The following is a 12,935-nucleotide window of genomic DNA, read 5'->3' on the forward strand; positions in this document are numbered from 1 at the left end:
ATCAGGAATGTTTAAATGAATTTGCTAAGAAGGCTAAAAATGGTTTAATATGCTACAGGTTAATAAAGCAATGTTTTGGTGTATATTTTCTACCAATGGGCAGAATTATTTTGAGTACTATCAGTTTTCTGGTAAAATAGTTTAGTCAATAGAAAGAGCTCCCTACGGATGCAAATCCTTCCAGCCTTACACTGAAAGGGCACCCAGAATTCTCTTTTCCTCATTTCCAAATCTTTGACAATGTTTGCTGACAATAGGTCCCTGTTAGCAGTTTTTGGTAATGAAAGAGAAAAGAAGAAATAGAAATATAGTGCACTGCGGGTCGTAAGTGTAAACGTAGTTTTGCGAAGATTTTGTTTCAGGCCAGGCACGGTGGCTCACACCTCCCAACACTTTTGGGGGCTGAGGCTGGCGGATCACTTGAGCCCAGGAGTTGGAGACCAGCCTGGTCAACATGGCAAAATCTTGTCTCTACTAAAAGTACAAAAAATTAGCCTGGGGGTGGTGGCACAGGCCTGTAGTCCCAGCTACTCAGAAGGCTGAGGTGGGAGGATTGCCAGAGCCCAGGAAGTGGAGGCTAGAGTGAGCCGAGATGGCACTACTGCACTCCAGCCTCGGCGACAGAGCCAGGCCCTGTCTCATAAAAAGAGAAAGAAATACACGTTGGGAGGCCAAGGCGGGCGGATTACCTGAGGTCGGGAGTTTGAGACCAGCCTTACCAACATGGAGAAACCCTGTCTCTACTAAAAATACAAAATTAGCCAGGCATGGTGGCGCATGCCTGCAATCCCAGCTACTTGGGAGGCTGAGGCAGGAGAATCGCTTGAACCCAGGAGACAGAGGTTGCCGTGAGCCGAGATCGGGTCATTGCATTCATTCCAGCCTGGGCAACAAGAGCGAAAACTCCGTCTCGAAAAACAAAAATTAAAAACAAAGAAATAAAATTTTGTGTCAGATATATACATCTATATGTATAATCACAAGTATATATTGGGTTTGATGTAAAATATTTTTGTTCACCGTAGGCTGGAATCAAAAAGTTTGAAAGCCACTAATGTGACACGAGGGTCAACAGTGAAAAAACCTGGACTTTGAGTTCTTCCTTCCCCAAAATAAGCATCCCTTCAGTGCCAGGCTCAGTCACGCAGACTCAGAAAACGATTGGAGAGAACAGTAGAGAAGCACCGTGCCAGGTGTTCGGCGCGTCTCTCCTTAACACTGAGATCCACGGCCTTCCCGGGACACCACAAGAATCAAGAGTGCAAGCGGGATGGAAAGGGCGAGCCAGCTGGCCCCAGCAGGCAGGAGCAGAGGCTTGCAGCTAGGCTGTGGGTCCGCGGGGAAGCAAGCCGAAGCCCTGGGCCCCAACAGTGGGCACTGACAGGCTCCCGCGGCACCGCCACCTGCGAGCGGAAGAACCTCGCGCACGCGCAGTGAAAACCCAGGGGGCCGCAAAGCATCAGAAGCCCCTCCACCCGGCCCGGCTTCGCCTCCTGTCCTGGGGGGACTGCACGGCCCACTCACTCCCGCCTCGTCACCCCCGCCAGGTTTTCCCCGCCCTTTCCGGCCGGGGCTGGTCGCGATTGCGCGCGCAGGGCCTGAGCGGGCGTCGGAGGGAAGGGGAAGCGGCGGGTAAGGAGATCCTGCGTCCGGGCGCGTCTCTGACGGGGTTGGGAACTTCCTCTTATACTCTCTCCGGCTTTCCGGACCCCAGAGGACTAGACAGAGAAACCTCTAGAAATGTGTATTTCCTTGCCTTTCCTCCGGCCGCCGCAGGCCTTCCTCCGACAGTCTTAAGTGTCGCCCTCTCCAGACCTTCCTGTCCGGACCGGTCCTGCCTCCCCCGCCCCAACTGGGGAATCCTGAGGCTGTGTCCCCAGTCCCTCTGTTGTCGCTTCGTTTGTCTGAGATCCCTTCCCTGACCTTTAGGTAGCGCAGGAACGATTATTAGCTTTTAGTGTAGCAGCAGTTTAGGACTAGCTCTCTATGTTGGGCCCCGAACTCAAGCACAAAGAACCACGGGTGTTTTGACGCTTGTTCCGGGGGTTGTTTCTGACACCCCTTTGTTGAAGCAGTTTCGGCATGTTCTCAGCAGTGAATTCAAAGCTAGCAAACATGGGTCCCGCTTTAGTTCCTCTGGGCAATTCTACCGTTTCCTAGTATTTTTGAGACAGTCTCGCCCGGTCGCCTAGGCTGGAGTGCAGTGGTGAGATCACAACTCACTGCAGCCTTGACTTCTCAGGCTCTAGCGATCATCTAACCTCAGCCTCCTGAGTAGCCGGAAGTACAGGCGTGCCCCATCACACACAGCTAATGTTTAAAAACTTTTTAGGGGAGCCTCACTATGTTCCCCAGACTGGTCTTGAACTCCAGGACTCAAGCGATCCTCCCGCCAGGGCATCCCAAAGTGCTGGGATTACAGGTGTGAGCCATCTTGCCCAGCCGATAATCTGCTTTTCAGATTTGGGGCACATCAGGCATGTCACTTATATCCCTATGCAATGTCGCAGAATTGCGCTCTTTTCCTTTGGAAATATGGTCATTCCACATGCCACCTTTTGGGATGACGTTCCTACTCCACTGACAGTGGGATGGTATCAGCAGTTACTGAGAAGCATGGTAACAGACTAGTATTTCTATTGTTTGCCACCCGAATGGATATTCAGTCAACTCTTTCTTGTAGCAGGAGGCAGCATTTTAGCTCAGTGACTGTGCTTGATGCCTTGAAGGGACAGAGGAAGTACCTTGTATTTAAACCACTAGGGTTCAAAATGTTCTGACAGAAATGTAAAACAGAAAAGGCCTGACAGTCACGTCATGTTGATAATGTTTCCAGGTCACATTTCTGTGTAGGGCCAAATACATGCTTTCTCCTCCCCCACCTCCCCCCGCCCTTTTTTTTTTTTTTTTTGAGACAGAGTCTCTCTGTTGCCCAGGCTAGAGTGCAATGGCTCGATCTCCATTCACTGCAACATCTGCCTCCCAGGTTCAAGCTATTCTCCTGCCTAAGCCTCCGGAGTCACTGGGATTACAGGCGCCCACCACCATGCCTGAGTAATTTTTTGCATTTTTAGTAGAGATGGGGTCCCTGTGTTGGCCAGGCTGGTCCTGAGTGCCTGACCTCTGGTGATCCACCCGCCTCAGCCTTCCAAAGCTCTGGGATTAAAGGCATGAGCCACCGCTTTTTTTTTTTTTTTTTTTTGAGACAGGGTCTTCCTCGATCATCCAGGCTAGAGTGCAGTGGTGCCATCTCAGCTCACTGCAGCCTCAACTTCCCTGGCTCAGGTGGTCCTCCCACCTCAGCCTTCCCTGAGTAGCTGGGACTACAGGCCTGTGCTATCATGCCGGGCTAATTTTTTTTTGTATTGTTAGTAGAGACAGGGTTTAGCCATGTTGCCCAGGCTGGTCTCAAACTCCTGGACTCAAGCAATCCGCCTGCCTTAACCTCCTAAAGATCTGGGCTTACAGGTATGAGCCACTGTGCCCAGCCCCTTTCGCCCCCTTTTTTTTTTTCTGAGACAGAGTCTCGCTCTGTCACCCAGGATGGAGTGCAGTGACGCCATCTCGGGTCACTGCAACCTCTGCCACCTGTGTTCACGCGATTCTCCTGCCTCAGCCTCCTGAGTAGCTGGGACTACAGGCACCTGCCATTGCGCTGGGCTAATTTTTGTATTTTTAATAGAGTCGGGGTTTCACCGTGTTAGCCAGGATGGTCTCGATCTCCTGACCTCGTGATCCACCCTCCTCGGCCTCCCAAAGTGCTGGGATTACAGGCGTGAGCCATCGCGCCCAGCCCAACCACTGCGCCTGGCCCTCGCCCTCTTTAAAAAATTTATTTTTCGGCCGGGCGCGGTGGCTCACGCCTGTAATCCCAGCACTTTGGGAGGCCGAGGCGGGGGGATCACAAGGTCAGGAGATCGAGACCATGGTGAAACCCCGTCTCTACTAAAAATACAAAAAATGAGCCGGGCGCGGTGGCGGGCGCCTGTAGTTCCAGCTACTCGGGAGGCTGAGGCAGGAGAATGGCGTGAACCCGGGAGGCGGAGCTTGCAGTGAGCCAGGATAGCGCCACTGCACTCCAGCTTGGGCGACAGAGCGAGACTCCGTCTCAAAAAAAAAAAAAAAAAAAAAAAAAAAAAAAAAAAAAATTTATTTTTCCCTCCAATTTGGGTGACAGAGTGAGTGAGACCCTGTCCCCAAAAATAGATATTTTTTAAATTGACACATAATGATTGTTTTATATTTACATTTATGGGGTAAAATGCGATATTTTGATACATGTATGTAATGTGTAATGATCAAATCAGGGTAATTAGCATATTCATCACCTCAAACACTGCTTGCTTTTATATGCTAGTTATATGTAATATGTTGATATTCTGTAGATGATGATATGAAGCTTTAGCAGCTACCTTTGAACTTCTCAATCAAATTTCTCAATAAGTTAATTCCTAGAAAGTCATGATAATCATCCTTGTTATTTTGACTTTGATACGTTTAAATGCTATAAATGTAACCATTTTTTTCTAACATCAGCACACACTATAAGTCTTATTACCCATTGATACCTAAATTACAAAATCTTAGTCATCTTAAATTTCCCTGTGCTATTCCATATGTTATATTACAGGATCTCATGGTTTGTTTATTTATTTATTTATTTATTTTGAGACAGAGTCTTGCTCTGTCACCCAGGCTAAAGGGTGGAGGGCAGTGGTGTGATCTCAACTCACTGTAACCTCTATCTCCTGGGCTCAGGCGATTCTTATGCCTCAGCCTCCCAAGTAGCTGGGATTATAGCCCTGCTCCACCACGCCTGGCTAATTTTTTAATTTTTAGCAGAGATGGGGTTTTGTCATGTTACCCAGGTTGGTCTCGAACTCCTGGATTCAAGTGATCCCCACGCCTCAGCATTCCAGTGTGCTGGGATTACAGGCACAAGCCACTGTGCCCAGCAGTTTCTTTATTTAAAAAGTAATTTAGGAAGGGTGCAATGGCCTAATAATTCCTATGGAGTGATATGGTGGAACAGTCCTGGATTTAGAGTAAGAAGGCCTGGATTCAGATAGTGAGACTGTCATACTAACATTGTATCCTTGGGGAAACTTTGAGCTTCAATTTCCCTTTCTCTCATTTTAGATAAGATTATCTTTTCTTCTCACCTCTTAATTATTGTGAGAATTACCATTGACATAATATGTGGAGAAGCTAAAAGTTAAAAAAAAAAAAAACCTGGCCGGGCGCGGTGGCTCAAGCCTGTAATCCCAGCACTTTGGGAGGCCGAGACGGGCGGATCACAAGGTCAGGAGATCGAGACCAGCCTGGCTAATACGGTGAAACCCCGTCTCTACTAAAAAAAAAATACAAAAAACTAGCCGGGCGAGGTGGCGGGCGCCTGTAGTCCCAGCTACTCGGGAGGCTGAGGCAGGAGAATGGCGTAGACCCGGGAGGCGGAGCTTGCAGTGAGCTGAGATGCGGCCACTGCACTCCAGCCTGGGCGACAGAGCGAGACTCCGTCTCAAAAAAAAAAAAAAAAAAAAAAAAACAAAAAAAAACCCAACCTAAGCTATTGTTATTTCTTCTTGTTCTCATTCATTTCACAAACATTGGAAACCTAACGTACGTTATATACTGGTGCTAGAGCTATGAAAGATAGTACCTGCACTTAAAGGGCTGTCTTTCAAGGAGCTTTCAGTGTGTGTGTGTGTGTGTGCGTGTGTGTGTGTGTCTGTGTCTGTGTGCGCGCGCGCGCGCGCGCGCACGCACTAGGAGTAGGGTAATAGGGTATTTGGTAAGGTAGACCTGTGCTATAGAATGTAAAACCAATAAGCTTAGGGTGAGCAACAAACTTAGGTGAGTTTGGGACCATATTTCCACAATTCCAGAGGAGGAACAGGGAAAGGTTCCTGGAGGAAGTTATATTTGAACAGTCTTGAATTATGACAAGAATCCTGAAGGGCTTTGTGTGCTACAGGAAGTGTACACATTGAAGGATTTTAAGCAGTTAGACTGATCACAATTGCTTTTTGAAAGTTCCTGTTGTCTGTGATACGTGCTTTGTTAACTTTCTTCTTTGTGCTTTATTATTATTATTTTTATTCCATCAAGAAGTGTCCTCTCCTCATACCTTAATGTTAACTCTTTATCCTCCTCTAGTGCAGGTCCCATTTCTTGTGTGAAGCATTCTCCAATTATTTTAGCCTCCCTACTTATTTCGTTCTCTGAAACCATATTAGAAATATTAATAGTAACATACTTTAGTCCTTATTTGTTTTATGTTTATGTCCTAAGTAGATTTTAAGTATAGAGAATGTTTCTTATGTGTGAATAGAAAGCATGTTAAAAAAAATTGTTGCTTGATCTCTTTGTATTTTGTTTTTCAGGGTAGTAATAGATTATGGGCAACAGTCCTTTTAATTAATGTATCGTCATCATGGCTAATGAGGGCTGTCCCAAGGCTGCTGATAGTCCTTTTTCATCAGATAAACATGCCCAGCTCATCTTGGCCCAAATCAATAAGATGAGAAATGGACAGCATTTCTGTGATGTGCAGCTGCAAGTTGGAAAGGAAACTTTTAAAGCTCATCGGCTGGTTTTGGCTGCCAGCAGTCCTTACTTTGCAGCTTTGTTCACTGGAGGAATGAAAGAGTCCTCAAAAGATGTTGTACCAATTCTAGGAATTGAAGCAGGAATCTTTCAGATACTTCTAGATTTCGTTTACACAGGTATGTTACATGAGCCTGTTGCTTTGACTGAAGAATGATGCAATCACTCATGCACTAATGTGGAAAAATAAATTGATCTAACTTTTTAATTACTCTAGAAGGTAATTTAGCAACATGTTATTATGTGACTGAAAATTTCATATCTTTTGACCCGGTGCTCCTTTTCTAGGAATCTGAAGGAATTAATTAATGATGCAGGCACATATTTACAAACCAGGATTTTATTGTAACATTATTATTATTATTTGATTTTTTTTCGAGATGGATTCTCCCTCTGTCACCCAGGTTGGAGTGCAGTGGGGCGATCTTGGCTCACTGCAACCTCTGCTTCCCAGGTTCAAGTGATTCTCCTGCCTAAGTCTCCCGAGTAGCTGGGACACAGACGCATGCCACCACGCCTGGCTAATTTTTTTTTTTTTTTTTTTTTGAGACGGAGTCTTGCTCTGTAGCCCGGGCTGGAGTGCAGTGGCCGGATCTCAGCTCACTGCAAGCTCCGCCTCCCGGGTTTGCGCCATTCTCCTGCCGCAGCCTCCTGAGTAGCTGGGACTACAGGCGCCCGCCACCTCGCCCGGCTAGTTTTTTGTATTTTTAGTAGAGACGGGGTTTCACCGTGTTAGCCAGGATGGTCTCGATCTCCTGACCTCGTGATCCGCCCGTCTCGGCCTCCCAAAGTGCTGGGATTACAGGCTTGAGCCACCGCGCCCGGCCAATTTTTTTTTTTTTTAATTTTTAGTAGAGATGGGGTTTCACCGTGCTAGCCAGGATTGTCTCAATCTCCTGACCTCGTGATCCGCCCACCTTGGCCTCCCAAAGTGCTGGGATTACAGGCGCGAGCCACTGCACCTGGCCTGTGACTTTATGTATAGCAGTATATAATTGAATAAACTCTTGTCTCAGTAGGTTTTATGGCTAAATAAATTATGATACATATATAGATCTCACAAATGAGATCTAACAAATCTTAAAATATATGTATACTATTATGGAGGAATGTTTATAATATATAAAATTTTAAAAATCAGAATATAAGTAAACCCCTATTTTGTTTTAAACAAAACCCAAAAAACTTATGTGTATTTACACATGAGAAAGTGACCAGAATGTTTGATAGCATTTATCTGTAGGTAATTTTTTTCCACAAAGTGTTTATAATCAGCATATGTTATTTTACTCAAAACTATTTCTTAAATGTTTTTGAGGAGTTTTAATAACATTAGAGAATGTACACAAGAGCACAGTGGTTCATGCCTGTAATCCCAGCACTTCGGGAGGCCATTGTAAGAGGACTGCTTGAGGCCAGGAGTTCAAAAATAGGCAGGACAACATAGCAAGACCCCATTTCTTAAAAAAAAATTTTGTTTGAGACAGGGTCTCTCTCTGTTGTCCAGGCTGGAGTGCAGTCATGCACTCACATCTCAATGCAGTCTTGATCTTCTGGGCTAAAGCAGTGCTACCATCTCACCATCCTGCATAGCTGTGACTACAGGTACATGCCACCATGCCTGACTAATGTAAAACAAATTTTTTTGTAGAGAGAGGGTCTCACTATGTTACCCAGGCTAAAAAAAAAATTTTTTTTTTTTTTTTTGAGACAGAGTCTCGCTCTATCGCCAGGCTGGAGTATAGTGGCGTGATCTCAGCTCATTGCAACCTCCACCTCCCAGGTTCAAGCAATTCTTCTGCCTCAGCCTCCTGACTAGCTGGGACTACAGGCATGCGCCACCACACCCAGCTAATTTTTATATTTTTAGTAGAGACCGGGTTTCATCATGTTGGCCAGGATGGTCTCGATCTCTTGACCTCGTGATCCACCTGCCTTGGCCTCCCAAAGTACTGAGATTGCAGGCATGAGCCACTGCGCTCAGCCAAAATTTTTTTTTTTTAAATTAGCTGGGTATGGTCACTTGTGCCTTTAGTCCCAGCTAACGGGAGGCTGATGTGGAAAGATCCAGGAGTTTGAGGCTGTAGTGAGCTATGATCAAGCTGCTATACCCTGGACTGGGAGACAGAGTGAGACCCCATCTCTAAATAAAGAAAATAAAACAACTGGGATGATGAGGAGGGGAGTAGGGGAGGGGGAAGAAAGAGAAGGCACACCAAAACAATGTATAGTCTTATATGATATGCAACAAATATGCATAGAAAAAAGATTTGAAAGGTTGAGGTAGGATGATCACTTGAGCCCAGGATGCTGAGGCTTCAGTGAGTGATGATCATGCTACTGCACTCCAGCCTGGACAACAGAACAAGACTCTGTCTCAAAAAAAAAAGAGAGAAAAAATATATGAAGAGACACTACAGTGTTAATACAATGTGTCTGTGTATGGAAAAATACGTTTTTCATTTCAGTTTTTCTGTCTTAAAATTCTTTTTCCACAGTGAATATATATTACTCTTTTTGTGTGTGTGTGTGTGTGTATGATGGAGTTTCACTTTGTCGCCCAGGCTGGAGTACAGTGGCACAATCTTGGCTCATTGCAACCTCTGCCTCCCAGTTTCAAGCGATTCTCCTGCTTCAGCCTCCCGAGTAGCTGGGATTATAGCCTTGCACTAACATGCCCAGTTAATTTTTGTATTTTTTTTTTTTTTAGTAGAGATGGGTTTTCACCATGTTGGCCAGGCTGATCTCGAACTCCTGACCTCAAGTGATCTGCCCACCTCAGCCTCCTAAAGTGCTGGGATTACAGGCGAGAGCCACTGTGCCCAGCCTCTTTTATCTTTTATTTTGTGAGACAGAGTCCTGCTTTGTCACCTATGCTGGAATGTAGTGGCAAGATCATTGCAGCCTTGACCTCCTGGGCTCATCAAGCTATCCTCTCACCTCAGCCTCCTGAGTACCTGTAGGACCACAACACACACCATGATGCCAGGGTAATTAAAAGAAAATTTTTTTTTAGAGATTATGTCTGGCTATGTTGCCCAGACTGGTCTCGAACTCCTAGGCTCAAGCAGTCCTCCCACCTCAGCCTCCCTAGTAGCTGAGACTACAGGCGCACGCACCGCCACACCTGGCTAATTTTGTTTTTTTTTTTTGAGGCGGAGTTGTGCTGGGCTTAGTGGTGCGCACCTGTAGTCCCAGCTACTCAGGAGGCTGAGCCAGAAGAATTGATTGAACCTGGGAGGCAGAGGTTGCAGTGAACAGAGACCATGCCACTGCACTCCAGCCTGGGCAGCAGAGCAAGACCTTGTCTCAAAAAACAAACAAACGAACAAAAAGGGCTGGGTGTGGTGGCTCACGCCTGTAATCCCAGCACTTTGGGAGGCTGAGGTGAGTGGATCACCTGAGGCCAGGAGGTTGAGACCAGCCTGACCAACATGGCGAAACCTCGTCTCTGCTAAAAATACAAAAATTAGCCGGTTGTGGTGGTGGGCACTTGTAATCCTGGCTACTTGGGAGGCTGAGGCAGGAGAATCACTTGAACCTGGGAGGTGTTTGTTGTAATGGGCCAAGAATGCACCACTGTACTCCATCCTGGTCGACAAAGTGAGACTCTGTCTTGAAAAAAAATAAAAAAACTTAAAAAAGAAAGCGAAGCCCTTGGAAAAGAAAGTGGTATACATAGTTTGAGTATTTAATAGTTTCTCTTATGTTATAGATTCTTGGTTATTCCTAATATTAAAAACTAGCATTGTGCTGGGTGTGGTGGCTCACGCCTGTAATCCCAGCACTTTGGGAGGCTGAGGTGGGTGGATTGCTTGAGCCCAGGAGTTTGAGATCAACCTGGGTAATGTGGTGAAACCCTGTCTCTACAAAAAAATACAGAAAATTAGCCGATCATGGTGGTGAGTGTCTGTAGTACCAGCTACTCGGGAGGCTGAGGTGAGAGGCTCACCTGAGCACAGGAGGCAGAGGTTGCAGTGGGCCAAGATTGCGCCACTGCACTCCAGCCTGGACAACAGAACGACACCCTGTCTCAAAACAAACACAAACAAAAAATGAACATTGTATGGCATTTAGAGACCTTGTCTTACTCTCCCCGGTGCCTCAGTAAATGTTTGTTACATGCATATAACCTTATGTTATAAACATAGACTTTATTTGTTGTTGTTGCTGCTGCTGTTTGGTTTTTTTCTTTCCAACTTTTAGGTTCAAGAGGTACACGTGTGGGTTTGTTGCATGTGTAAATTGCGTGTCTTGGGGGCTTGGTATGTAGATAATTTTGTCCTCCAGATAATCAGTATAATACCTGATATGGCCGGGCGCGGTGGCTCAAGCCTGTAATCCCAGCACTTTGGGAGGCCGAGACGGGCGGATCACTAGGTCAGGAGATTGAGACCATCCTGGCTAACACGGCGAAACCCCGTCTCTACTAAAAACACAAAAAATTAGCCGGGCGAGGTGGCGGCGCCTGTGGTCCCAGCTACTCGGGAGGCTGAGGCAGGAGAATGGCGGGAACCCGGGAGGCGGAGCTTGCAGTGAGCTGAGATCTGGCCACTGCACTCCAGCCTGGGTGACAGAGCGAGACTCCGTCTCAAAAAAAAAAAAAAAAAAAAAAAAAAAAAATACCTGATATGTAGTTTTTCAATCCTTACCCTCCTCCTACCCTGCACTCTCAAGTAAGCCCCAGTGTGTATCCATGCCTTCTTGGTATCCATGTGTATGCAATGTTGAGCTCCCATTTATAAGTGAGAACATATGATATTTGGTTTTCTGTTCTTGTGTTAATTTGCTTAGAATCATGGCCTCCAGCTCCATGTGTGTTGCTGTAAAGCACATGATTTCCTTCTTTTTTATAGCAAAAGCATGTCAACCCCTGCCTTGCAACTTGCTTTACCTTAAAACTTGTGGACAAGTTACTTAAACTTTGATTCTGTTTCCTTAATATGAAAATAAGAAAAATAATAATATCTACCACATGGGAGTATAATAAGGGTTAAATTAGCATATAAAGCAATTAATGCTGCACCTGGTTAATTGTAAGTTTTTCATAAATGTGTTAGGTATCGTTATCGTTTAAGTTTTGTGCTCTTCACACAAATCCTTGATTGCCTTTTTAAGCGTCTGTCTACTCTGCAAGCATCAGTGAAATCAAGTGTAATACTTTTTGAATGTGGTAAGCCAATGTATGTTTTTATTTTATTGGCCATTTTGTCTTCCTACTTCTCTAGGTATAGTGAACATAGGTGTGAATAATGTCCAGGAGTTGATTGTTGCAGCAGACATGCTACAGTTGACTGAAGTTGTTCATCTTTGCTGTGAATTTCTGAAAGGACAAATTGATCCACTGAACTGCATTGGAATCTTTCAGTTCTCTGAGCAAATTGCCTGCCATGATCTCTTGGAATTCTCAGAAAACTACATTCATGTCCATTTCTTAGAGGTTCATAGTGGAGAAGAGTTCCTGGCACTTACAAAAGATCAGCTGATCAAAATTTTGCGAAGTGAAGAGCTTAGCATTGAGGATGAATACCAGGTCTTCTTAGCTGCAATGCAATGGATTCTGAAAGATTTGGGAAAAAGAAGAAAACATGTGGTAGAAGTGCTAGACCCAATTCGATTCCCTTTATTACCTCCTCAGAGACTTTTAAAGTATATAGAAGGTAACTTTTTTGCTATATATCAAATTAGTTGATTAATTATCCAGTGATGTGTTCTCTGAAATGTGGGAGAGTGTTTTCATTTTTTGGTTCAGTAACAGACATTTATTGAATGATTACTCTTTTTTTTTTCTTTTTAAAAATGTATTGAATGATTATGTAAGATACAACTTTTGTGTTTTGTGGGTGGGCAGTAGTATTTTAATATTTCTACCTATTTTTATCAAAATCTTTCTTGAGATTGATTACTAAGGCAGATTAGTGTTATAGATAAAAATTACCGACAGAGCGACTAACATAACAACTGCTGTTGACAGAACCAGTTATTTCAGTGTAAGATTTCCTCTTACTACTCTGAAAAATTAAGCAAAACCTAACACTTGGAGAAAATGCATACATTAAAAATAAAAAAACTCAATGAATCCTATAAGTCTCTTCATTATAAAATAAATTTGGTGTTGATATACTATTATAGCTTCTGAGTAGCCTTTGAATCATCTTTAGATTCTAAACTTAATTCTGAAAATATGTTTTACCATAGTATAAAATAGTTTGTATCTTTATATTAGAAAAATGATGTTTAAATTTATTTCTAAGAATTGCTTTAGGCCAGGTGCAGTGGTTCATGCCTGTAATTCTAGCACTTTAGGAGGCCAAGGCAGGCAGATCGCT

At 44.6% G+C, this 12,935-nt stretch overlaps 1 protein-coding gene across 2 annotated transcripts in view; it reads left to right on the top strand.

The window, feature by feature from the left end:
- Nucleotides 1-1,173: 1,173 nt before the first annotated feature.
- Nucleotides 1,174-12,935, top strand: part of IP (intracisternal A particle-promoted polypeptide) — a 43,808-nt gene continuing 32,046 nt past the window's right edge. Inside the window, exons 1-3 of one of the 2 annotated variants that reach the window (XM_071093938.1) lie at nucleotides 1,174-1,632; nucleotides 6,384-6,725; nucleotides 11,835-12,266. In XM_071093938.1, coding sequence (XP_070950039.1) covers nucleotides 6,434-6,725; nucleotides 11,835-12,266 — 724 coding nt within the window. In that variant the 5' untranslated portion in view covers nucleotides 1,174-1,632; nucleotides 6,384-6,433. The remainder of the gene's footprint in view (nucleotides 1,633-6,383; nucleotides 6,726-11,834; nucleotides 12,267-12,935) is intronic. The other variant, XM_011764017.3, reaches the window with a different exon arrangement.

The sequence above is a fragment of the Macaca nemestrina genome, chromosome 1 (genome assembly GCF_043159975.1).
Source record: "Macaca nemestrina isolate mMacNem1 chromosome 1, mMacNem.hap1, whole genome shotgun sequence".
NCBI classification, from domain to species: domain Eukaryota; kingdom Metazoa; phylum Chordata; class Mammalia; order Primates; family Cercopithecidae; genus Macaca; species Macaca nemestrina.